The sequence below is a fragment of the Melitaea cinxia genome, chromosome 11 (assembly GCF_905220565.1).
Source record: "Melitaea cinxia chromosome 11, ilMelCinx1.1, whole genome shotgun sequence".
Classification (NCBI taxonomy): Eukaryota; Metazoa; Arthropoda; class Insecta; order Lepidoptera; family Nymphalidae; genus Melitaea; species Melitaea cinxia.
The window spans coordinates 9,829,025-9,856,016 of record NC_059404.1 but is presented as its reverse complement, the minus strand read 5'-3'; the positions used below and the strand labels follow the sequence as shown (position 1 = coordinate 9,856,016).

Here is a 26,992-nt window from a genome sequence, read left to right as displayed (position 1 = left end):
AAATAGTGTGGATATAATTTAAATAACAACATAATTTTTTTCCAAATAATATATTTACTAATGCCAAATCAATCTTAAACACACATCAAAACAGACATAAGTAATATGCACAATCTCACTTAACTAAGCTATAAAAGTAGATATACTCTATTTTGTTTTTGGAAAACAATTGTAAGAATTTATTCCCCTTTAATACTTCATTGAAAATTATATATAGTATATATTTATTTACAAAGTTCATTTTAAGGCACATTTGTGATTTGCCATTGTGGGTATAAGTACAAATATAATTAAAAAAACATGAAAGTCCGTCTGATGATGGCACAAAAAATGTTTCAAGCAACAATAGATCCATTTGAAACATAAAATAACTACACAGACTTTCAAAAACTTTGTACGTTATTAAATTTATTAATCACAATATTAAATTGATAACATATAGTTAGATGTAATTCTTTCTCATTTGAAAACTATGGCATCAGATGATTTAAATGCTATTTTTGTACCATAATTACGGGTACAGGAAAATGCCACGGAAAATATTATCCTTTACCTTACAATCGATTTAATATAATATGATAGATTTTATGTTAAAATATATTTATATAAATGTTAAAAATTTCATTTAACAACGTTTTAAGATAAATATCGATTTTTTTTAATGTGTTGTCCAAAATTTGCTGTGTAGCACCTTCGCACCACATTAATTTGAATTAAATCAGATCAAAAGATAAGCAAAAACTAATATTCGACTTTTATCGTAAAAAAGCAAAATATACTGAAAAATATTACTTTTAAGTAACACTGTTATTATCAAAACTTGATAATGTCACTGTTAATGATGAAGATATAATTAATTATTGTGAGTTCTATTTACGTTGGTAAATAGTATATAAGAAATAACGTTAATTAGATTCAAATGTTAACACAGATGTATAATTACATAGAGATATTTATGGTCGTTTAAAACCAGTTGGAGACCAACATATTAAGTACGTAAATAATGAAGTAATCATGGACGGAGTGTGTTAACAACTTCAAAGATTATACAAGCCGATTGATCGACTAACATTTATGTCTGTCATATATCAACGTACTACATATTGTATATTTCATACATTTTTAACTTTTTATTTCTTATTCATTTTCACATTTCCAAATTCAAATTAGGCACTTATAGACAACCATATTTTTTATATTTTTTTCCTCGTAAAAATTACTTTTTTATAATTATGCTTAATTCTAAATAAAATTTTAAGTATAAATTTTTGTTCTCAATGTAACATGTGATTAAATTTCCACTAAAGTATTTCGTTAATCTCAACATCAGATCTCTTTTCATCTTTTCCTTTAATAATCGCTCAAACATTGAGAATTCTCTATAAAATATCAATTCGAAATAACATCTATTGCACTAGCGTTAATATAGTAAATTAGTGAAATATTATTGCTTTTAACAATACGTTACCTATGTACATAACAATTAACTATATGAAAATAATTGCCACAGTTGCGATTGCATACAGATTTTTAACTTTCGAGATATGTTATTTAGTTTATTACCAAATCACTTAAGTTTTAATGATCCATGATATTCTGTTAAGAGATAATATTTATCAAGAGATTCTTACAGGAGATTGCAACGAAGCCGCTAATGATTATATTAATATACTTCTCAAGACTACTCAATCTACTATAAACTTACAAAAAAATTCAATTAATCTCCTATATTGATATTCAAGAAAAAGTATAAACATTAACATTAAGCAAAGTTAACAATAATTTAATCTCTTCTAACTTTACTCTATTATTAAATAATCAATATAACAGTTTTATAGAACCACAAAAATGAAAACATTGTACATTAATTATTAGGGCACTTGACTTGCGCAATATACCATTTGTTATGTATAAATATAAAGCACTAGTGATTAAAAATATAATAATATATAAAAAAAATTAAACACGAATGAGAATTCATTTACTCATCGACCGTTATACTCTATGACGGAAGACATATTGTATTTTATTAAAAAATAAAATGTATCAAATAGTCCATTGACCAAGGGCTCTCTCTATATTATTCTTTGGTGAATGGCTCATGAAATATTTTCAAAGGATGTTAAAGTCAATAAGTAAATGAAATACAAGACTATAACTCTGTTATAAGTCCAATCAAAACGTGCTAATCTATAAATTTGCAAAATTAATATCTATTACACTTATACTTACATCCAGTTACCACTATCCTGCCTCTTGTTTGTGATTTGGAGAAGCGATGTTTCTTCTCATCTCCAGAATCCGAATATTTATGTAATTTGTACTACACTACACTAACATATAAATTATTTCAAAAATTGTAGAATTTAAAATATAAAAATCTTATTTGAGTTTCTGTAATAAATAGACATGCATTCAAAAAGAAGACAATGAAACTAAAACATCATTTCAGTTTTATGTCACTACTTTTAACCATATTTCTAAAATATAGTGATTTTGAATATGAAACAGTTAAAAAATAATATCTAAACTATAGAGAAAAAAAAACTATTTAGACGGCGCCAAATTTTTTTTCTTAATAGATTGATACTTCTATATTTCGAGAATATAATATATCACTAGATCTAATAAATAATTAAAATCTAAAAAAAAAGTTTAAATAAATTTAGCGCCGCGGTAGGTAGGGTAACCTAACAACACTCGTGCTTCAACAACAACACGGTCAAGCGACAACAGAAGTACAATGTTACAATACAGTAAATATAGTCGATGGCGTGTGCCACTTCAAAAAGAAAAATACTATAAATTGTTAATAAAGTTCATCTTGTTATAAACATAACAGGCATATAAATGTTAATAGTTAGACTATTAAAATACATATTACATGTTAACGTGAAAGGCCCAACAGCTATAGCTACATGGTGGTCGATGTTCCGATGAATATGTTACGCGGCGACAAAGGGTCCTTGCGGCGGCCGACCGCGTCTCCTGTTAATGCCTCGGCGCCATTAGCACTCACCTAGCCGGGTTAACGAGAAGAGAGAAAAACAGAATGTTAGTATCGATCAAAATGTCATGGTCCGACTACACGAAGCCTCAATCACGAGGTCAAATGCTTCAACGCTTTTACGCTGTCGTCGCCTTTTGCGCAGAGGGGTTAGGGAATCTCGGTCGCGCTCTTTATAAGTTTAAATTTTGGGCAATTCACGTAGACATAAAAATCGATTATACTATGAACGGGGACCGGCACGACATGCAGCTAATAAAAGCGATCAAACTGGATCTCGGATCGATGTCTGTGGTGTACGGATTTAAAAAATTGATTTTCGATAAGATAATTATCGGGAGGCTATCAGGCATTCGTGCCGCGACATTAGATTGTTTGCTATGGTCCTGTTAATAATTATACAACGTATACTTAAATTAGTTTACTTAGTTAATGGTTGAAAATGTTAAAATAATTTAGTATGATAATGATAATCTACAAAATAGGATTAAATGCCCAATAGTTCCCAATGAGCAGAGTTTGAAACACGTGAAGTAGCTTACACAGCGATGTTTGAAGCTCTGCTCAAGACAAACAAGCATAGGTATAATAAATTTATCACGTATGTATAACCATAGCACCCGATGCAAGTATGTAAGTTATTCAACACATCGTTGGAATTGTTCAATAATAATTGTATATGATAGCATTCATTTTAATAAATTGTTAATAAGTCTGTGATGTTTATCAATAATGTCATTACATATTTGCATGTTAGTGACTCAAATAATATAAATACATAGTTACAAATAAATCTGCAGTGACAGTAGCAGTTATGACGGTGCGATTCGTAATTATTATGTCAATAATCGGGAACTTGGCCTTGTGGAGTTGCATGTTAGTTGTGTGAGCTACATTTGACCATAATATTTGCACGTCATCAACTTTATTGACTCATTGTTTTTCTTTTTTTGTATTGTATGATTACATTTTTACCAAATACGCGTCCAGTTCCAGCTAAAAATAATAAAAAAAACTCCAATGGAAAATTTCAGACAATTTATTGTATGTATATCTTCTGAAAATGCATTTAATATTTACATTCAACAATTGAAATAATATTTTATACAAACATCTCTTTTATAATTCTCTTTATAATAATATCGATAGCGTTCATTTTTTAAAATGTATTGCATATAAAGCGTGAAAATACGTAACCGGCATACCTATGCCTTTTCAAAATCCACAAGGACACAAGTGCAAAAATCTTAATCATTAAAAACTTTCAAATAAGAAAGTGAATATAATAATACCTAAGGCAATAAAATCAACTAGCTTAAAAATTTCATATAAAAATCTTATATTGACTAAGAAGACTTGTGATGAAAATAAAAATGGTTAAGTCAAAGGATGGGGCATTTTAATTAATACTGGAACGATGGCACATATTTTGAAAATGCTCTTTCCTTTGACTAATACTGGGCGATAATCAGGAAAGAAGGATTTCACAACCCGAATGTAGCACCGGCATGGAATTTATCTGCTAAAAACATGTTCTCAATGTGAAAAACTGTAGTTAAGAATTTAGATAATCACTGGAATTCCAATCCTTCTTCCCATTCAAAGTATATATACTAAACATTACCCGAAAGATTGTTCGTATAGATAATGCATACGTGACTCTTAGGAGGCACATGTTGTGATAAAAATATTACAACAGGATTATTAATAAAACAAAACGAGTAATTTGGTAACGCTGATGTTCAACTCAGAAACATAAAATATCTCGTAAACAAAACTGTTATAACGCCTCGCATCACAACATGTAACAGGTTTAAAAATCTATATATAAAAAAAGAATAAGAAATATAAAAATCACAGTTATAAATTATGCAGTGTCACTTCAGATCCTGTATGAAGTAGTGATGGGCATAATATTCCTCGTACAAACTATTCGAGAACATAACTAATAAGTACACGATAATAGAAAAGGACACAGAGAGACGATAAAGCAGAGGCACTCACACATTCTTACTGACGAATATGATTGCTGTTTAGCGTAACAAATTTTGAATTGTGATATATAAAACGATCAGATATGTCGAATCGGTACGATAATTATCGACTGTTTATCGATTTCTTGAGATTCAAATTTACCGATGCGTCACTTGGTCGTTTAATAAACACCGACTGCAAGCGTATTCGTTGTAAGGCATGCGTGCACGCGCGCATCTCACCTTGTTAACAAAATGGCGGCGTGAGAGCGTTTTGGCGGGAATTAAGGCGCCGGTAAGGCAGTGCGCTGGTAAGGGTGCTCCCTCACCTGCGTCAGCCGTCCCGCCCTCCGCACGATACCTAGCGGCATAGGATATTTATTATCTGTGTCTGAACTGAGCGTTATGAAGTTTCCACCTATGACCGTCGTGTGGTACCCAGACTCATCAATTCTAGTGTGTTTTCAAGAATAAAATATCCTTCATTTGTTTTGTAATAGTAATTACATATCATTACTTTCAGAGCATATTTTCAATACAATTTTAAATATTTTTTTTACATGCCCGGGATCTCTAAAACATTATATGCTGAAAAGAAATTAATCTCATTAATTTATTGACACAGGTTTTATACAAAATCGTTCTAGTGCAAGAAAAATATAAAAATAATAACAACTGCCAATGTCAATGCCAATTTTTAAAAATTACTTGTTACAGTTTTTCGTTTGGCAGTATCGCTAATTTCTACTATAATGCTTAATCTACGTCTAAATTTTATCTAGAGTAATATATTATTTATTGCTTTGGAAATATAGAATAAAACTTTTAAATCTCAATTGATCTTTTTCCGGATCAACTTACGTACAGAAAACTCGGCTTAAAATATTAAAGTATTTCAAACAATCTAACTCGGCAACGTGAACTGCGAATAAACGAAATAACTTTTATAATATACGGTCGATTGATTTGTTTTCATAAAGCTCACTCTTTTCTAGGCTAACTAAAATTCTTTAAAAGATAAAAAATAATACTTAAATCTATGGTATGTTTATAAATATAATAATATGGCTAATAAATTAATAAATTAAGACATTGCTATAACAATAAAACAACATTTTCGTAATATCTGTTAAAATGTTATGTTATCATTATAGGGTTGAAATTTAATTCATTTATAAATTTGTTCATCAATGTCTATAACTGAATGTTTATAGGAGTTTAGTAGTCAGTGTTGTTAATAGTTAAATTTATTACGATTGTGTTGTTTCTAATAAATATTCAATTTGTATTTGGTCCCTTTGCTTGTAATCACTGAATTTATTATATTATTTCGCCATTCAGAGATTTTTTCAGTTAATAAAAAAAAATTTCGTGTTAATCACATTCGGGAAATCTATTAAGGATCAAAATCACGTTACATGCAAAATGTTTAATCAACGTTATGATTAGGTAAATATCTAAAAATGTAGAATTTGTGAATAGAATCTGCTTTAACGAGAACAGTCTTATCATTTTGTTCATAAATAATGAGTACTTACTTTGAGGCAATTTTTACATTTGTCTGTTCAAGTTTTTTTTTTATTATTATTATGGAGTTCCTCTTTTAATTAGGCTATCTCGTTAATAAGCTGATACTATTAACATGTTGTTAATAGATTAGATGTATTTATTACAAGCGAGGGTTATCACAAAATTGTTGTGAAATAAATGTGTGATTAAAGATAATATATTAAAATAAAATAATGTATTTGTAAAGTTCTATATCTTTGTATATCGAAAATCGGTAACTTAAAGAGTGCTATCGGCAGTTTTAAATTCATTAAACTACAATAGCTATTAGACAAACTGCTTCTTCTAAAAAAAAATTTATGAAATTGGTAAAATAAAATGTATAAATAAATATTTCAAATATATTACTTTGTGTAAATAATTTTTAAATGCTATATAATAAATAATATTCTTTGTTCATTGAAATATAAAATATACTTTGTATGACTGTACAAAACGGCAAAGGAGAAAACAAAGTTGGTTTAAAATTAAAAAGATAACGTAGGTACAATATGATCGAGTCACTAAAATAAATCGTTCTTAATTAAAAACTTATATCTAAATTGTTAATGGCTCTTAAGACGTTTAAAAAAAAACATTCTGTCAAGGACGGTTAGGTCTTGCGTACCCGCATGTCGAAATAATCTTACACAGACTTGTATGAAACAATTTTAACAGGTAGTAGAATTCAAGTCATTTTTATAGGCTGTGGTAAGATATTCGACTGCGATGTGCCAGGTTCTAATAATGTTGCGATGACCGTAACGATGAAGTTGGAAGCCTGTCGTATCTTATTGCGGTCTGCAATTGTGGCCAATGTCAAAAGCCAGCGAGTAGGTATCTCGACGCTGCAACCCCATTAAAACATTTAAGTAATACTTCAAAGTTAATTGTCCACAAAATTGTATTAGTCTGTTAGATGTCTGCTCTACGTCTACTCTCTATCGATTCATTTATTGTTCTATAAACTTAGCGCGAATTCTTCGTATTTAATGCGTAATTTAAATTTTAATTTAATTTGATATTTGAAACTATATTTATTTCTACCTATTTTTATTATATGGGGTAGCAATGTAAGTAGAGGTTAGGCAGGCAAGATAAGCTAAGCTAAAAAAAACGAACACTGAAAAAAAAAACGTGCTTTCAAACGATGAATTTGTGATTGTACAAAATAATTCGTTCGTGAAACAAGAACGTGCTGTTAGATGTGATTAACCTATCGCGATAAGCTCAAATCTTGTATAAAATTTATTCTAACATATATCACCTACCTAATACGATAATGACTACTTTTGTGTCTACTGGACGTTTGTAGGCAGAAACCCGGTACCTATAGCGTTAGTTTTGTTTAATCGACATTTGATAACACCTATATTTAAATACTTTCGTAATAAGGTTTCGGTTGATTATAGACTGAAATAATAAAAGATGTTATCAAATGGTTGTAAATAAGATATCAACGGGCGAATAACCCACCCGTATGGTCGGCGGCGGCGTACTCCGCTGTCAACAAAGGGTTGGCAGCCGCTGTCAGGGCTGCGTAGTTCGCGTAGTCGGCATACGGCGACGCGTAAATCAACTGATGGGCTGGTTCACCGGGAGATAAGAGGCCGGCTCCACCTGCTCCTGTACCGTTAAGCAAGCCAGCTTGTGCGCCCGGCGCTGTCGGTATACGTGGAGACAGTATCAATGGAGCTCCCAGTGGCGCTGATGTGCGTAGAGCGACACTTCCCACGCCCCCCACCCCTCCAGTTGGCGCCAATAACCTCTGGGTTTCAGCGGCTACGCGTCGCCATTCTTCATCGGCTGTGGAGTCCCCTTTGTTATCAATAATTTATCAGTAAACACGTGTTGTGATTTTAGTTATTTACGCTTTTAAAATCGTCATAAATATGAAAAAAAAAATGCTTGATTAGCGAGAAACGATAAGTAAAAATATCTGATATTAAGTTTGTGATTGTAAAAGCGTGCATTTGAGTATTTGAAGATTTATTTGTATTTTTCTCAATGAAATCACCCATGTTAGAGTTAACAACCGTGACATGCTACGAATCAATTAAGTCATGGTCTTAATGATGGCGTATGACTCATTCGGTTGACATAACAGAAATATTGCTCATCGAAAAATATTATAAAACAGAATTTTTCACTATATCTTATAACAAATATCTTTTCTCTTCTAAAAAAAGTTAGTTTGAATTCCAATATTTACACACATTTATGTAAATAAAATATTTAAAAAGAAGACACATTCCTTTATACACAATAAAAATAGAAAAAAATATAGCTTTGACCCCTTTTGTAAGTGGATTTAATGAAATATTACACAATTGGTTTTTTTTTCGTAAATATGTAAATTGTGCTATTTAACTATATCGAATATCTGCATACTATAGGAAAATAGTTCTCCCTATGTGTTATTCTAATGAGTCGCAGCAAAAATATGAATAAAATCGGAATTACATTAAAGAGCGTACAAAAGACGAACATATACACCGCCCAAGTGATCCCAATTACCATTATTATTGTTCACACAACAAAAACGTAAAACACAATAAAATATTAACAATGTTTCTTAGAACGTGATGGATGACAGAATAAACTATGAACACAAGGTTTATGTTAGGTCTTAATAATAGATTAGTAACAAAACATGAATGCGACCATACTTATTAGGCACTGACCGTTGACGGGCACGACGGCTTTCGTGCTAGAGTCGCGGTATGTACCATTTATAATGGCCAACTCCATCAACTGACGTTTTTTCAGCTCATCTTCTCCGTCAGCTTGCTGTAAAGTAAATCACATTTGGGTTATCATATCTCAATCATTTATTTAAGGTATTCATCAAAAGAAATAAACTGGAAAAGGAAATTGTTGAAAAGATTTCTTATAGCAAAAATTTACAAAATATATATTTAAAAAAATATAGTGCGCCACATAAAATCATATTTACGAACATCATAAGAGCTCGTGCAAGTGAACAAAACGTTTACGCTTGTTTCAAGAAGCCATATCAAGAAAAAAATAGGAGTTTAAATAACAATAAAATGTTATATTAACTCCGTTTTTAAATGTATGTAGATCAGCGTGATTCCATCCACAGCAAACGTCACATATCAGGTTACACGGTTTGTCAAGCATCATACATATCAGAAACTTGACTTGTATTGCAAAAGGAATTCGATAACATTGGTCTTTTTATTTTTTCTTATTAATTAATGAAGAGCTTAATTATGTTGATGAAATGTGTTAAAAGGTTTACTATTAATATTGATTTTTAAAATAAAAATTGCCTGCTACTCAGCCTATTCAGTATTCAATTTTGCAACGAATAACTGTAAGCACTTCAAAAGCCTGTGTATGATATGCACGCATACTACAGACTTCATGTCAACATTGACCGACACGAAATCAGAAAAATTCGTTATTTTTAATCTCGAAGTATTTGTAGAATATCAGACATTTTAATGAAACTTACGGGAATCAAAAGGCGTTTGACCTCTTCTACGGCTCTGGCCAACTTTATCTTTGCACGGTTTTCTGTATCTTCGACTGTGAGCAGGACGTGCAAGTCGTCGGCTAGGTGTTCCCAATTTGGCTTGCCCCTATTTGCATCCTCCTGGAATATGCCCAAATAATAAATCATTGGACACGTAATACTTAAAATATATTTTATACCGATTTATATGAACGAAATTGTTGGACCAGAAAAAGGGACATCAGTGCCAAGAATGTCTAGGTGTCTAGAAAACGCTCGTAAATGTAAGTTATGCTAGAATTTTACGAAAAAACTAACAACGCTTAAAAGAATATTACTAATTTGAAAAGGATATAAAGTTTTAATGAAAATACAAATACCAAATCCTTAAAGGATCTATATTCAACTTTTCACGGAAAAGGTTGACGCATGATTCTGACAAATCCTTAAAAAAAAATGCTATGTAAAAAACCTGTTATGTATTCCAAGCAGCGCTGCATGAAACATACAATAATGTTTACTTATTTTTTGTAGATCTATTTGTTAAAATGAATCAATAAGCTTGATGGATATGTAAAAAACATTACCTTCTTTTTGTCTCTCATCGAGCCTTTGCCTCTGACCATAATTTTGCATCCAGTTTCCTGTTCTAACTGTTTCGCAGTCATACCTCTGGGTCCAAGAATCCTTCCTACAAAGTTGAACTGTAATAAAAGAAAAATATATGATATCTACAAAAAAATTGAGCACACGTTTCTTCTCCTATATACTCGTAAGAGAAATGCCTATTGGACTTGGAATAAAAACCTAGAATATATACAAATGATAGGTATATCGCGAGATAAAATAAAAATCTTTATTAGAAAATTCTGCCATGTGATGATCTCAGTTCGCATTAAATACGCAAATACTGGGTTAATTACTAACATTATACACAAATAGTGTTTAATGCGAGCGTACATTACATACAATCGTAGAACATTTGACAGAACCTCATTTCCTAGGGCATTAAAAAGCTTTGGCTAGCTCAACGTATATGAACCGTGAACGGGTATCTTTCTTTCGTCTACAAAGTAAGAAATGCACTAATTGGCACATCGCCAAACAAAACGATTTCATAGAATACATTTTTAAATTCACTTATTACAAAAAATCAAATCTTTCAAGCACATATTGTTTTCTAATTATTCAATTTCAAGCATAACTAAAATGTTTAGTGATAAATGGTAGAAAAAATTAAGATTACATATTTGTCGCATCTGTCATTATGAATTATTGTCTATGTCAGTGCTTTAATTTGTTTGAGGATAGTTTTAAATATTTTACATAGCAACGTTAAAATTAATGTTTGGTATACATTCTTTATTAGATTTTTTTACGGTAACAAGAAAAAAAAATATAGCTAGGAATTCTCTTACGACAGAAAGAAATATGAGACACGGAAATAGCAAAACAATAGGTATGAGAAAACAGTCGTGATTCTTCGAGGTTCAACGATTTAAATCTTGACTAGTGAGCTAATAAATACTAAAACTTTACGTAAATACAATACATTTATTGTTTAAGAAAATCAATGTATTTCTTCACGCTTTCAGTTCTTTATATCTTTGATTCTTTAAGATGAAATCAATGTTTTCGTAACAGAGTTATTAGATAATTTTATAGCAAGTGACACAACTAAAATGTCCAATGATTTGCTCATTTCCCGCAAATAAGTGTTGAAATTTCATTTTTAGTTTATTGGCTGGTCGTAAATTACCTTTGTATACACACCACCAATTTTTAATTTATTTTTGTTTGACAAAATTATTAATCATTGGTTGTTAAATATTCTATAGTTCCTTTTGGATATTACTTTTAGTAGATTCCTTACGTAATTATTTTTATCTTAAAAGTGTTTCCGATATTATGAACCTTTAAAACGGCGATCAGTCAGTTTCCCAAGAGCGAACAAAGCTCAGCCGGACGCGAAGCCATGTTGAAATAGCGTCGCGCTAGTTGGCCGCACGCCCACATTCGTTTTCTCACCAGCCGTTAACATTTTCATGACAAAAGTGATTACTGTATTTTTGAAAATGTACAAACACATATCGTTTCATGTTACATTAGTAACACCCATATACGAGTAGTTTCATAGTAAAATTCTTGTAAAGTGTACCGTATGACAACTACATTTGCCTATTCTACAGTATTTTCGTTCACGTTTTAGTTTTGAAATGCATTTGCTACAGTTTTGAAGTCTTCAACTCGAACCGATAAAGATATTAATCCATAGCAGGTTTATAAATTAAATCTTTGTGGTTGTCACGGTCAAAACTGAGTGCTTGGTCCTAATTAACACACTGGTCGCATCAGAATGTAGGTTAGGCATTCTAAATGCTTCCTAGTTGATCATAACTGAATCACAATTACAGCGATGCAGTTGGTTGAACACGATTAGTCGCATGCGCATCGAGAAAACACTTCCTATAAATTTATTACAAGACGTTAGATTTTCAGCCTATAAATGCGTGCCTCGAATTTTAACGTGTGTTTATTCGTCCGGATGTCTGCTCAATCTAAATCAACTTTATAATGTTAATATTTTTAATATATCGGATGTGAAATAGATAAAATTATATGGTTTTCAAGAAATTTTTATGTGATTTTTCTTTTATATTACATCTAAAAAATATAATAGAGTAATAAAACTAAAAATGTATCGCAACATAGTTTACTTGTAGTTTTTTTTAGTATATAGTTGACCCGCTTATGTTGAATCAAAAAGTTGAACCAAAGAGACAATTTCAAAAGTAGCCGACTTTACAGTCGTTCTCACAATAAAATATTTTGATTTGTACATTTATAAGACTCAAGAACAATAATAACTGCTTGTACTCTGGGAACGCCCTCCTCGTCGGCGCATCTAATCGATAAACATCAATTGCATTCCGGGCAATGTACCTACTGCATGCTGTATTGCACTGCAACTACACATTTGGTAAAGCAACGCATTTCTAAAGCCGTAATCTTCGTTTTAAAAGCATTAGCGTTTAATGTTTATATCTAAATGAAGTTGCGACAATTCCTTATCTTATTTTCTATATTCATTTTTAAAATAGAAAAAAAGAAATCCTTGACTGTCAGTACATTATACAAGTTAAGAAGCTGCGACGTGAAAATCATTCGTATTACAAATAAAGGCATTAATATGCACAATTAAAAAATACTTTACCTATAAATAAAGGACAAATGCATATACCGTAAAGAATTATTCTTTTTTCCATAAATCAACGTGTTTTCCGCGAAATTAACGACATTGACGCGTGGAATTATATTATTAGTTACCGGATATATTAGGTAAATTATCACGACACTGTAACACCAGCATAATAGAATTCAATAGGAATGTGCAGTTGACCTAATTGCCGTTTTGTAAGCTAATGATACATCAAACACCGTGCTGCTTGCTGCAAGCATTGTTACAGACAGGTTATACCTATTTTAGAAGATTTATTAATGTTACTTTAACTAGTTATAATAAAGTTCATATGATAACATAAAAGTTTTAAATGTTGTTTCGTTTATTTTACGATCTCTGTACTATAGTCTTGTCGTGTCTGAAATTGAACGATTCGTAAGCAAAATAAATTGTTTTTAAATATAGGAGCTGGGCTTAACGCTTAATAAAGAAGAAATTCAAATTTTTATTAAGTTAATTGAGAATAATGAATACCTTTAATATATAATATATTCATTGTACATAGCAACACCTATATATAGAATCTATTAACTTTCCACCGCGGCGTCGACCGTGTGGACAATAAGATTTAACGGTTTCCTTTACTCCCATTAAAATATGTCAGTCAGTATGAAAATCGGTTAGTTCATTTCTGAGTTTATATATTACAAACAGAGAAAAGAAAACTTTCCTCTTTATAGTATTAGTATATATTACTAGCTTACATTTAAGTATAAAATCAAAAACGTACATTTAATTTTTTGAAAAATACTTTATGTGAGCGGAATATTGAAATTTGGATATCATGTACGTATTTGAGACTATAAGTAACTTATTACTTTCAGTATCATTTCGAAGCGCCTTTGATGAAACGCCACTTTAATTTCCGCTATTATTGCCGAGGTCTCACTAACATCCAGTCTAATATTATAATTTTATACGGTTCATCATATCAACAACGATGTGATTGTTTAAAGAACGGCTCAAAAGCATTCCTGTTTTTTCAGCTATTATTAACTTCATAAAACGTATGCGATGCACTTACTCGGGACTGTTTTCATTTCTCAGATTGGATCTTCTGCAAAGTTATAATCGTGGATATACGAAAACGTTTCGAAAACAAAACAACTCAGATTTATAAAATGTTGTAATAACTACCAACCGCAGCATGATTTATACTCTTATTTACATTACATTATGTTTTACAAACATACATTCGATTTCGATTAAAACCATCCTACAAACAAAATATGCAAGGAACTGTAAAAGTTAGTACGTATCAACTAATAAAGATATCATTTAAGTAATCTGTACTGTTCGCTTTATTTCATAAACATATAATAAAGATGTTAGTTTATTTCGTGTTATTTGAGAATACGTAATATATTTATAATGGATTATTTCGTATTTATATTAGTGATACAACTATGTTAGCAGCTTATGTTGTTTTATTTTCTAAATAACATTACAATGACCTCTGTCCCTGTCCTTATATCTAAATCAAATGTTTTGTTTTTCAAAGCGTATATGAACTATAGACCGATACTGGTTGCCAGTCATTGTAATTATTTGATGAATGCAGGTGTATTACGAATCAATACTGCAATTGATTGAAGAGGTTAATTCCTAAGCTAAATGGTGCTACTATTTGTCACGACAATATCCATATCGGTAATTCTATTTTGATTATTAACGCTATGTAATAAGATACTTATTGGCATATATCTGTATGTTTTGTGAGATGATTGTTGAAGTATACATATTGGTTAGGGCGTGCTTTATACTGGGAGATGCCGCGGGCGATCGTTGTAAGAATAAATGGATAGAAAGATCTTGAGCCGATAACTATTAAAGACTGCTGTCGTCTATGAATCTACGTAAATGATGCAAGGCGGATAATGTTTTGAGATAATAGTACAATGAAAAGGTTAGAATGACTATAATATTGTAATAAGTATAGGTATACGTTTCAAGTCATCTTGGCGAGTGGTATACCCATGTGCGCCAAGTTTGCATAAATATAGTAAGAGGCAACTGCTGTTTCTGTGTTTTTATACATAAAAATGTGTCTGGTATATGTCAAAATTTTTGATGTCTAGTCTAGTTAAGAAACAAAAAAAAAACAAAAAAATAACAAGCATTCTGGTTATATATCAGCAACATAAAATCATCATTAGGAATTAATATTTATAGCTGATTTTTATAATAAAATATGTCAACATATTATAATCGTTTAACAATTATATTTATCCGTGGTTAAAGATATCAATAATATGCGTAATTGTTTAAACTAGGTGGGTCTGCAAATGTTTATTTTAATTTATTTATTTATGCGCAATATAAAGGTACATATTGCATTTATATACTACTTTAGAATGCACATACATGAGTTACCTTTTTAAATTAATATTTAAGTTATCACAATCATGTAAGCAAACTAATAAACGCGTCTATGACAGGTTGCTTTGACGATCATTAATAAACAATATATAGTACGTAATACGTAAACGTAATGATTAAAGGACTTAAGTACTGATTAACTTGTCGAATGATTAAAACAGACACGTTATTAACGTTATAATAATAAGATTAAATTTATCGTTCTGCAACACTGTTTATATAAAGTTCGATAACAAACAACCTAATTCTATTAAGATATAAAAAAATAGTGTTTTCAAAAACCACGTTTTACGAAATGATTTTACGATCTTGTTTTTAAACAGCAATGACAGATTAAGACCCCGGTTTCAAACTACGTCAATAGCTTATTGTCATTTATTTCGAAACGCCCGCCGTAGTGAAATAAACAAACGTACTAAAAATAAACCACATTGAACATGGTGTAAAAAAAATAGTGGCGGACTTGCGTCTTTGGTTGTTTCTTTGGCACCAATATTGTTCATTCACACGAACGAACATTTGGCGTTAGTATTAAATGAAACGTGTGATGTCCGGCGTCTGAATTTGCTAACCTAATTACTGACCTAGTTTAGTACTACTGAACGAACTTATAAAATGTATACATAGTGTATTACTATTATCACAAACGCAACATGCTTTAAATTAAACGTTTCTGCAAAATCAAAAATTTAAGTCCACTTAATTTTTCATCAAAACTAGTCTACCGCGGACTAAAGTACAGATTTATGCATATAGTATGAATTTAATATAGGTATTATTTTCAGCTACAGCTGAGTGTATGTTGCTGGTACTTCTCAATAAAATCCAAAATTTCGTCGTAGAATTCACGAGATTTATTTGTAAAATTGCGGTTCGAAACTAATCGTAAATTCTTCTTTAAATAGGATATATTTTGAATTTAAATGTTATTCTTAGCCTTACGATAGAAAATCTGTCTAGTTAATAGGAATATTACTGTCCATATCCACTAATTGTTAATATATTTTTAAATAGGTTAACTGTACTCGCTTTATGTCGATACCACACATTTCGTCGTTAACACTGGTCAAAATACTGCACTCTACCGCTACAAACTTACTGTAAATGTCATAATTGGTGAACAAACGCCTCCTCTACTTACTACAAAAGTTAGACGATAGTCCACTACGCGATACTACTACAATTTAAGGGGATGGTTACTTCTTAGAATATTATTAAGATATATAAGTTTTCTTACGATATTTCCCTTCACGGTTGCTTTAGAATTCGATACTTCATCAAATTAAGAAAATTAAAATTATGATATTTTAATTTACAATAAAACCTTTTAGTTAAGTGTTATGTATTCTATTGTCACCACTAGCCCTTTGCACCCAGATCCATACGAATTTAGAAATATGCATAACAACGATATAGCTATAAATTGTACTCCTTATTTGTTTCAATTGAAATTATTCGTCTGAATTAATGCACTCTGACTTCACAATCTAAACCAAATATCTTTTATATTTTGGCTGCGCTAAAAACGTGTAGTTTCTTATAAATTACGACCAGCGCATACGTAATTGTCAGCAAATAAAAATTTAAAAAAATCCTTTTATATTCTTTGACTTGAGTCGTTTCAAAACGCCTCGCAGTAGGTATTGACATAAATAGAGTTTTAATTTCACGAAACAGTGTTTTTATAGCCGTCTTACGACATATTACTTATCTAAAGATTATGGGCCAGATGGTATGAGTTAATGTTTGTTACGTATTTGTAGATAAAGTCATGTAAGTGGAATCGTATAAACGGAGATTGATTTCGTTTACCACACGTACGGATAGAACGTAGATACTTCAATTTATGTAGGTACGTCACTGATATATGATCATTTCGAGTGTCTAGGGAAAAAGAATTTTTATTTAAATTCCTTAAAGATCGTTATCTCAAAAATTTATGAATGAAAAATGGAATTACTATTTTTTAATTCAAATTCCACACATGACATGGTTGTATTAATTGGAATTTAGTTTTTTGGAACTCTTATAGTTAATTGAATTTAACTGTAATGTAAAATTTTGATTACATATCTACATAGATGTATCTAAAAGTTTATTGTCATTTTCAGTATATTTATACACTACATACTCAAACGATGAATAAGTAAAACAGAATCAACATAAAGGTGCAGAGAAACATGGCCTAAGATGCATCGCTCGAGTGCACACAGGCATACGATTGACCTCTCACCGTTGACCCGTGCGAGAACGGTACAGAATCAAGATAAAATGATCCGTTTCTTAGACATTTTAACTACATAAATGTTCCTACTTAGGTCACTTAGACATTTTCAAAAATAAATATGGTATGATTATTGGCTAGATAAATATAAAAAAAAATTCCGGTCATAAAATGTCAAAGCCTGGGACTGTGTTAGGTTGACAACATTAAAAAAAAAATGAGAAAAAGGGTTTAGATGCATTTTTGTTTTAAATATACATAAGACTAGTACAGTTCTAGTACAATTCACAAATATATTCTAACTAAAATATTATTATACTTGGGTGTTGTTTGTGTCATTGAACGTACAACTATCAAATTCCTAATACCATAATATCTAAGAACATAGATCTGGCTAAATGGAACAAATGAAAGTTTTACTGAAAAAGCCTCATTTCCAGATAACATATTGTTGACGATCCTCAAAGATCCTTTACTAGCAAACGTCAAAAATAATAGTAAAAGCATGCGAAATTATACAAATTCTTATCGCATTAGAAATACTGTTTATAACGGATAGTCGCTGGCTATAGAAAATCATCAAGTTAACTTTATCAAGTTGTTGTAAATAGCGCAAAGATGAATAATCCTAAGACTATGTAAATAAATTAAACACGGTCTAGTGTCTAACTATTGAGATTTTACACTAAGCGCCAGTTTCACCAGTTGTTGAAAACGCTATATGACGGATGACGATATCCAAAAGATAGTTTTAATGGGTTAAATTATTTTTCACCATCGTATTCTACTGATCCTAAGATATTTCTTTTCACAAAATTGAATCTCAAAGTTGTAGTTTATTAATTAAGGTAAAACAGGTCCTAATGGCCTATTCAACCTCCTGCTATTAAAGTTTAATCATAACTTATTTGCAGGACAAACTCTAGCCACAAATGGTGAAACAGGCCCTTACTGAAATAAGATTTTTTTGTTGTTGTCGTGTTTAATTAACAACTACAATACTAGTGACATAATGAGAAACCTAGATTTATTCATATTAGCTTACGCTCTGACTAATGTTGATCAAATGTTTTGAACTAATGATTAACGCATATACAACGCAAACAAAAACTATACATATAGCGCAAAGCAAAAACTACTACAATACTAAACTCTTACAATGAAACTTGGTACGTATGGGGCTAAGATCTAGATCAACGTATAGCAGATGAACAAAATATTCGTAGAACGTGTGGAATGTATTTTAAAGTAGATCTCATTTCGTTTAAATTGTATTATTTAATAATAAAATACATAAATATATGAGACAAAACGCTAAAATCTTAATACGTAATATTGTAAATCTCTTATACATAATTTAGCCTTAACTGCACCTTGGTTCCAACTCGAATAGATGTGTAATAAATAAGTAAATGAAGTATCAAATAATAACAAAAACTCTTAGCAGTAATAACTATAATAAATAGCGACAGCTTAATGTTCTATGAAATGTACAATGTAATAATCTAAATACTAATTTGAGTATTAAACAAAATTGTTGAAGACAAAATATGAGTTTTGATTGTATGTAATTTACGATTCATTTTCACTTATTTACCTATTCTACGTATTCGTATTAACTACGCGGATCTCGTTAGCGCTTTAATCGCTTAAGAGTTATGATTTTAAACGTTAATTAGGTATTTAAAACCGGCGTTCTACCTAAACACACTGTACACAATGTTGGTTATCAAAAAAAAAAAAAAAAAACATATTTACCTACAATATTTAGATCTTCTAGAGTATCAATGTAAAGGTTTATCAGTACTGACTTTAAATTACAGATAGCTGATATAACTCTTATTTCTCTTGAAATAGGAGATAAATATTAGTGGCATTCAATGGTGAAAAACAATAATATATCATAAACTATTATCCGTTGGATACCGTCATCTGTCAAATAGCGTTTATTTAATTTAGATGACGTAACGGGCATTGGCTGAGGTAACATTTCATCAAGTTACATTTCTACAAAATTATGGTCCATGACCTGTCCAGCTTAATCTAATCGGTCGTCTGTGTGCATTGCTTATCTGGACAAATGTGCCGGTGATAAACAAAGTATGCAGCTACCTCAAACAAATAATGCGTCGTTTATCGACGATTGGTTAGTCAAGTACTTAGATAAATATTTATATGTAAACCATGTTCAAACTTCTTACTAAATAGATTAAGCAATATTTATAATTTTTTAATATGATATTGCGTTTCAAACGGCATTTTTAATAATATACATTTATAACAATGTATTTATATTAATAACCTTTTCTGCCGTTGTTATAATAATTTAATAATCTAAATTTATAACATTATAAAATGTTAATATTGAGAGTACAAGTTACAATATGGTTGAGGAAACCACCTTCAAAATGTAAAAGTTTTCATTAAAAATATAAAAATAGAAAATACATAGCATCGACACTCGTCTATGTATTTATTATAATTTCTGTCTTGTCTTGCACGTAAGATTATAAACATCAAAGAATTTATCATCTTTCGAAATCTCTTCGACTATTGTCTTCAGGTAAAAGGGCTGAGTTCAAATGAACAACAATAGTTTGAATAAGAATAGTTTCAATAATAGATACTACCTATAGCCTTTTGTACATTTTTTTTTCTACAAATTATTGCTAATGTTGCTTGCCTATTTTATTTGTTTGGTGTACAATAAAGTGTAAAATAAATAAATAAATAATACTACTATTAAATATACAGAAACGCGCGCTAAGCTTATTTTTGTTCTCAAAAGTGTGTTGATCATCAAATAAAATACTTAAAACTACAATTACTGTATGATTTTTAATATATTACAAACAGAAGGTGTGACAACTGAATTTATTAAAATTAAAAACATCGCACAAACATCAGAAAAATGCTAAGTTTTATGACGTTTTAAGAATTCGAAATGTTTACGAAAGCGCAAGATATAAAATAAAACGTGTATTTAGATCTCGGAATTTAGTCAAAGTTTATGAAAATAGTCCGCTGTGACTCAACGTTTGCCATTTCGTCTAGTAGATCATGTACCATGTGATAAATGAAACGGAAATTAGCGTCTCCTACGCGTGTGCGTTTATTGCAAACATTTGTAGCTATACACCGATATAAAACGGTACGAAAGTTCATTAAATTTATTTTTTCTAAGAAATAACAAAGATAAAGAACAAAAGATACCCACCCACGGAAACCTCTAAGTCACATGACTAGCTGTTGTCGGATGTATGTTTTGAAATATGCTGATTTCTTTTATGAAAATATGTTGATATTCATCTGACAAGCATTTTTAAGTAAGTGGTGTAATGTGGAGTGGAGTAGTTTAAATTATTCTTCGTTAAGGATAAGGCCTTTGCCCAGCGGTGAGCTAGTAACTAATTTAACAAAGTATAGTATAATGTGAAACGAAATATGAACTGCATTAGACAATATTATTTTATTGTAAAATTTGAGAACTTAAACAATACCTGGCAAAATAACCACATAAAAAAAATAACAAAACTGATTACTAAAACCTTTTTTTGAAAGTAAAAAATGTATATTAATAGTTCTCTTTTCACAGTTCACTGTATTTAAAAAGGAACTGGTTAGGCTATAGATTGGAAATGTTTATTTACATGTTAAACGTGAAATATTATTGTTTGGTTCTAGGTTTCCTTCGCCGTCTAAACTGTTTTATCTTCGGAACAATTTGGCTATTACTGACGTTGCTCTTGAATGATAAAGCACACACTGCCTATACACATACACGAACGCTACGTTCCATTTGGCAAAGATCATTTTATTTCACTACTAAAATAGTAAACACTTTCTTAGTTTACCATTAAGGAAATTCTATACTATATTTTGCATATTTTATAAACTTATCACATTACGAAACATTTTAAATCTATTTAAATTTGTGTGCGAGTCATTTAAAATCTGTTTAAATGATAAAATAAATTTCATTTCATTTTTGAGCTAAAATACGGTAATTAAATTATTTCAAAAATTAAATTTATTTTATCTCATTTACTCTAATATTTTAATAAATTATATTTGTTTGAACGCTTTAATGATGATAAACGTGATCTACTGTTCTAATTTTAAAAATTTCTTTTCATTGAATGAATATGTTTATTTAAACATATTTATTGGACAAGGAACTGACGTTACGGTGAGAAAACGCGGGTATTTCACCCACGAAAATGTCAGTGTATTAAAAAACGTTTTTAATAGTAGTACTACTACTTAGTTTACTTTATTTATATGTTTATAGATAGGTATTTTATGAAACATGATTATCGATTTCCGAAGCAGGTTTTATGAGTGTCATCTGTCTTAGCTTCTTGTATACAATACGTAAGAACCCGTCCTTTTGTTTTTTTGCGCTTTTTCAATCTTATTTGTATTCTGGTGATAAATGTATTTTATTTTTATTTAATGACGTACAGCGTGTCGATTATAGTTTTGAAACTTCTTCTTCAGTAGAAAGCAAAAGACATCAAAATAAAGTACCTATACAAAGCATAGGTACACATAAAGTTAGCTTTTAAATTATAGTTCAATTTGAACACTAATAGTTTAAACTGTTATCGTCTAAATAAGCACTATCCTGTTATTTTAATGTATGTTCCGATGTTAATGGTGATGTTTTTAAAACATCTGTAAGTGTCTGTGACTAAATGACAACCACTAAGAACACCGGTGAAGATCTTGCGATGCTCAACAAAAAGTTCGTAACGGACCTCACCAGTATGGTGAGATTTAATAACGCAACCCTATAAGGACGTGAAACGGGACATTGATCGATGTCGGTTTTAAACAGTTGAGCACCATTGCATTATATCTAGCGTTTGTGACCTTTTGATCACGATTTTATGATATCATTTACAACAAATCCAGCATGCTTATCTAAAGTTATATAATAACTTACTGACTGAATGAATGACTGAGTAAATGATTTGCCATCGTCGAGTCTAAATTATTGATATTAGAAACATAAAATATGGGCATTGGGTCTCATTAACAATGCTTACTCAAAAATATTTTATTGGAATTCCTTTGACAGTAGACGTGTCATGTAAAATTAGGAATAAAAGGTTGGGAAATGATAATAACGATTCTGCTTAAATTTACGAACTACAACGTCTGTAATTAATTCATTTATTCTACCAAATAGTAAGTTCATTGACAATATTACAAAAAAGTTTGCGTGAAAACGTTCTACGTATCCGTCCTTCCAAACTTTCGCGCATATTTCTACAACAATAAACTTAAGTTTTAAGATCTGTGTGAACTAAACTCAAAGTATAGTAAAATTTGTGAAAGATAAAGTAGAATAAGGAACTACAGGAAAAGGAGAAGACATTCATCAAACCTATCATAGTCACATCTCAAGGAGCACTAACAAGGGAAACCTGTGCAACAAGTTCAGTGGCTGCGACGTCTAAACTAGTTGATATGATTGAGCTCGTTTTCTATTCGCATAAAGAATGTCTAGTATAATATAATTCATGTCTATGCGGAATTGTGTTCCATAATATGTACTTATTTCTATTAAGGCAAATGTAGACATGACTGTCTGTCTACATAGCGCCATCTTACCGTCACGATGATGTATCGCTTCTGTATTGAACTCATGGGTTTATTCTTTTATTAAGTGTTAATGAACGGCACACGTTTGCATGCTTATTTCAGCTGTCAGTGTCACAACACTCACAACAGTAGCGTCTAGCTTATTCAACGGATCAAGTATGAATTAGAAGATTAGCTTTGATTTGTTGGTATATAATTCTCTTTCATTTGAATTTTTGTTTGATGTTATATGCAAACTTACTTAACTAAATATTTTAATAATGCATCGCTAATGGTTGTACTGAATAGGTTTTTCGTGCTATTTCAACACTATGCATCATAAATAAGATATATTGGGCGGAAGAGCGACCATTAGAACATCCATGCGAGAGAAACCGCGAGTACAAACAAGTCATTAAGACAAATTTAGGATGGCCTACATGCGAACGAACGCGTTAGAGGCGTTCACCATAAGATACTCGTAGAATTGTTTCGTATGTAACTGAATATTCGAATTTTGAAAAAAGACGACAATATTAAACGATGTTATAACTTCGACTCCATTTAATAATGCATGTTTAAATATTTAAAGTAACAAATACTAAAGATGGTGAAATATTAACAATAGTTTAAAATATGCTAACATCGTTACTGTCATATTATGGAGCATTAGTCATGGCCATGCGATGTTCAAGATTCTCAAAATATAAGACGTAAAATGTATAATAAATATAAACAATAGCTTTAATGTAGCAAAATACATTAACCTAAAATGGCCAGTCTTGTTTTATATAAAACAAATGATAAACACGTCGTTAGGGCGACCATTAATAACACGTATCTCTGAAACTTAACCTATTGATCGCAAATCGATAGTTTACAGAAAATAATTAATCTTAAGATTTATGAAAATCTAAATCTTAAGATAATTACGATACACAGATTGTGAATGAAACATTACGTATACGAAAAACGATTTACACCATATACAATCGTTCATTACTGTAATTTTATCTGTAAAGATAGTAATTATGGTTTTTATGATTTTTATTGTAAATATGTGTAATATTGTAAAATAATTTATTCGACCACCAATAAACAAAGTACATAAATCACTACATTTATTTGTAATTTTAGGCAATGTTTTTGTTCCGAAATAAAATTCTAATAGATATACTCGTAATTATAAAGAAACCGTAACTTAATGTAAAATAAAATTAAGTGGATGTATTTATTTCATATAATTTTTTTATCCTATTTTAAAAATAGATCGAAGATAATCAAATCAGAAAGGCTCAAACCTGCATTGCCTTATTAGGAAACAGACTAGGAGTAGGATGGCGCCAACAATCGCTCGCTAACAAGATCACAGCCGATAAAATCTTGACAGTACGTTGAATCATACATCAATATTGAAACAATTTTAGCATTAATTAATATGAAGAAATAGCTATTTGTTTGACTTTAAAAATAATTAGTTACCTATTTTTAATGATAATGACACCGTCGTAAATTGTATTACTAACTAATGTTACAAGAACTAGGAATTAATATTACAAATTTATAAACAGGTTATGGTATTATTTCTTATATCATTATTCGAATGTTACTATATTACTTCCAGTACAACCTACTATGAATCAAAATAGAATTCTAATTAACGATAAGAGTACATCGTATTTGTAGTTATAAAATATTGTTTAATATATATCTTTTTTAAATAGTAGTGAATCATTCAGTTCATTCAACTCAATATAAACGGGAGTAGTTTAAGACGATTCGTTTGCAAACGAATCTAAAACCGCTTGTTCCAATGAATGGGCGGTTTCATTGAGGTTGCGGGCCCCGGTCGAGTGCGTGAGTTACACGAAACACGAGATCGCCCTGACATAAGTCACCAAATGTAGCAAGCTGCCAACCTTGTCTTTCTATTTATATGACTAACACTCGTTCATTTTGTCCCCCGATGCAATAAAACTTACAACCTGTGACACTTATTTCAATCTGTGTCGTAATGAACCAAACCCTTATAGCATAACAGCTGGAATATGTCTCTACAATTGTCAGATAGCTTTAAATGGTCTGGGTGTGACAACGCTAAGAGTTGTCAGAGTTTTATTAGTTTTTGTCGTGAACAAGATCTACTGCACGCATCACTAATGTTGAGATTGTTTCATTATTATTTCAAGGCTTGAGTTTCATTCATTAGATACTATTCATTACGTATTATAATTTATAGTCATTTTATATATCTTCCGGGTTGTTCCAGTTAAGTTCTTTATATGTCTCTCATCTACGACATAAATATTAAAGTACGGCCAGTGCAGTGATAATTGCTACAGGTTGGCTGCGCTAATGATCGTTTGTTTGGTTTTACCTTATGCCTAAATAGGATATATATCACCTTAACCATACATGCAATTCTGTAGATTATTGTACAAATTGTTTAACTAATAACAATCAATTATCGTCCTCATTTTGCCGACATGCTTTTGGTATTTGTAATTTTGTATGCAATATAAACTCTACGATAAACACCCGGTTTTAATTATAGTTTTAATTGATATAGATTTTACTTATGCTTCGTCAATCAGTACATATAATAATAAAAATGTAAATATAATAAGTTTTTGTACACTAATTTCAGAAACTGCTTATCCGATTTCGATACGTTTTCCATTAATATATTGTAGTAAGCTTCAAGAAACATTAAAATGAACATTTTCGGATTTTATCGCAGATTCTGTAGATTATTGATTTAATACTATATAAATAAATACCACTGTGTCAATATTTTAACTGATAAGTTGGAAAAAATCACGTTAATGACATAACAATAAAAACATTTCTAATATATTATTATCAATTCGCTCACTGAACAGTAGGTATAGATAATAGATTCAATACTCACATCTGGATGTTCTTTAACTGGTACATATACTTTTTCTGTCAGTGTGGTGACCATGCCTTCTGGCTCTGGTAGAACAAGCGGTTCCTTCTTGACTCCATTTATTTGGAATAAACTCGCTCGTACTTTTGCTATTTCTGTAAAGAAGAAAATGTATTATCAATAAAACACGCAACTTGCTATAAATTTTAGAGATTTAAGATGACATATCAATGATTATAATTTAAGACGTTCTCCCGAACACATATACTAGGGGAAAATAAAAGTTAATGTTCTGTCACAAATTGTCTACGAGATCTTTTGGAAAACAACCAAAATTTCACGCCATCGATAATAAAATACGCTCGAGCTTAACTTTAACAATTAATGGCTAATTGCGTTTAGATGCATATTAAATTTTATTAAATCCACATGGTTGTATAATAAACGGCTATGACATCATTCAATCGGTATAACATTATTGATGGATGTAATGTAGTGTCGATAATGACAGAGCGGTGCCGCCACCTTCGATGCTTTGATGTCGTAAGTTCTAAGTTCACGATCTATGTAAATAAAATCCGATATAAGTAAACATCGAGAATATTATTTATACATTTTAAACTATAAATACATTTTGCACCTGAACGCTTGCAGATTAAA

General features: G+C 30.5%; 1 protein-coding gene and 1 long non-coding RNA gene across 2 annotated transcripts in view; both read right to left on the bottom strand.

Annotated features, from left to right (window-relative positions):
* Positions 1 to 34: 34 nt before the first annotated feature.
* LOC123657728 lies at positions 35 to 4,076 on the bottom strand. The gene is made up of 2 exons (XR_006743752.1): positions 3,794 to 4,076; positions 35 to 3,019 (listed from the first exon to the last, which is right to left on the bottom strand). It is a non-coding gene; the product is annotated as an uncharacterized LOC123657728 (long non-coding RNA).
* A 3,817-nt stretch (positions 4,077 to 7,893) lies between these two features.
* LOC123657727 (protein held out wings) overlaps positions 7,894 to 26,992 on the bottom strand; it is a 61,331-nt gene continuing 42,232 nt past the window's right edge. The window contains exons 2-6 of the mRNA XM_045593244.1: positions 26,354 to 26,487; positions 10,597 to 10,713; positions 10,010 to 10,150; positions 9,213 to 9,318; positions 7,894 to 8,334 (exon numbers count right to left, since the gene is read on the bottom strand). Of these exons, the coding sequence (XP_045449200.1) occupies positions 7,985 to 8,334; positions 9,213 to 9,318; positions 10,010 to 10,150; positions 10,597 to 10,713; positions 26,354 to 26,487 (848 nt within the window). The 3' untranslated portion in view covers positions 7,894 to 7,984. The remainder of the gene's footprint in view (positions 8,335 to 9,212; positions 9,319 to 10,009; positions 10,151 to 10,596; positions 10,714 to 26,353; positions 26,488 to 26,992) is intronic.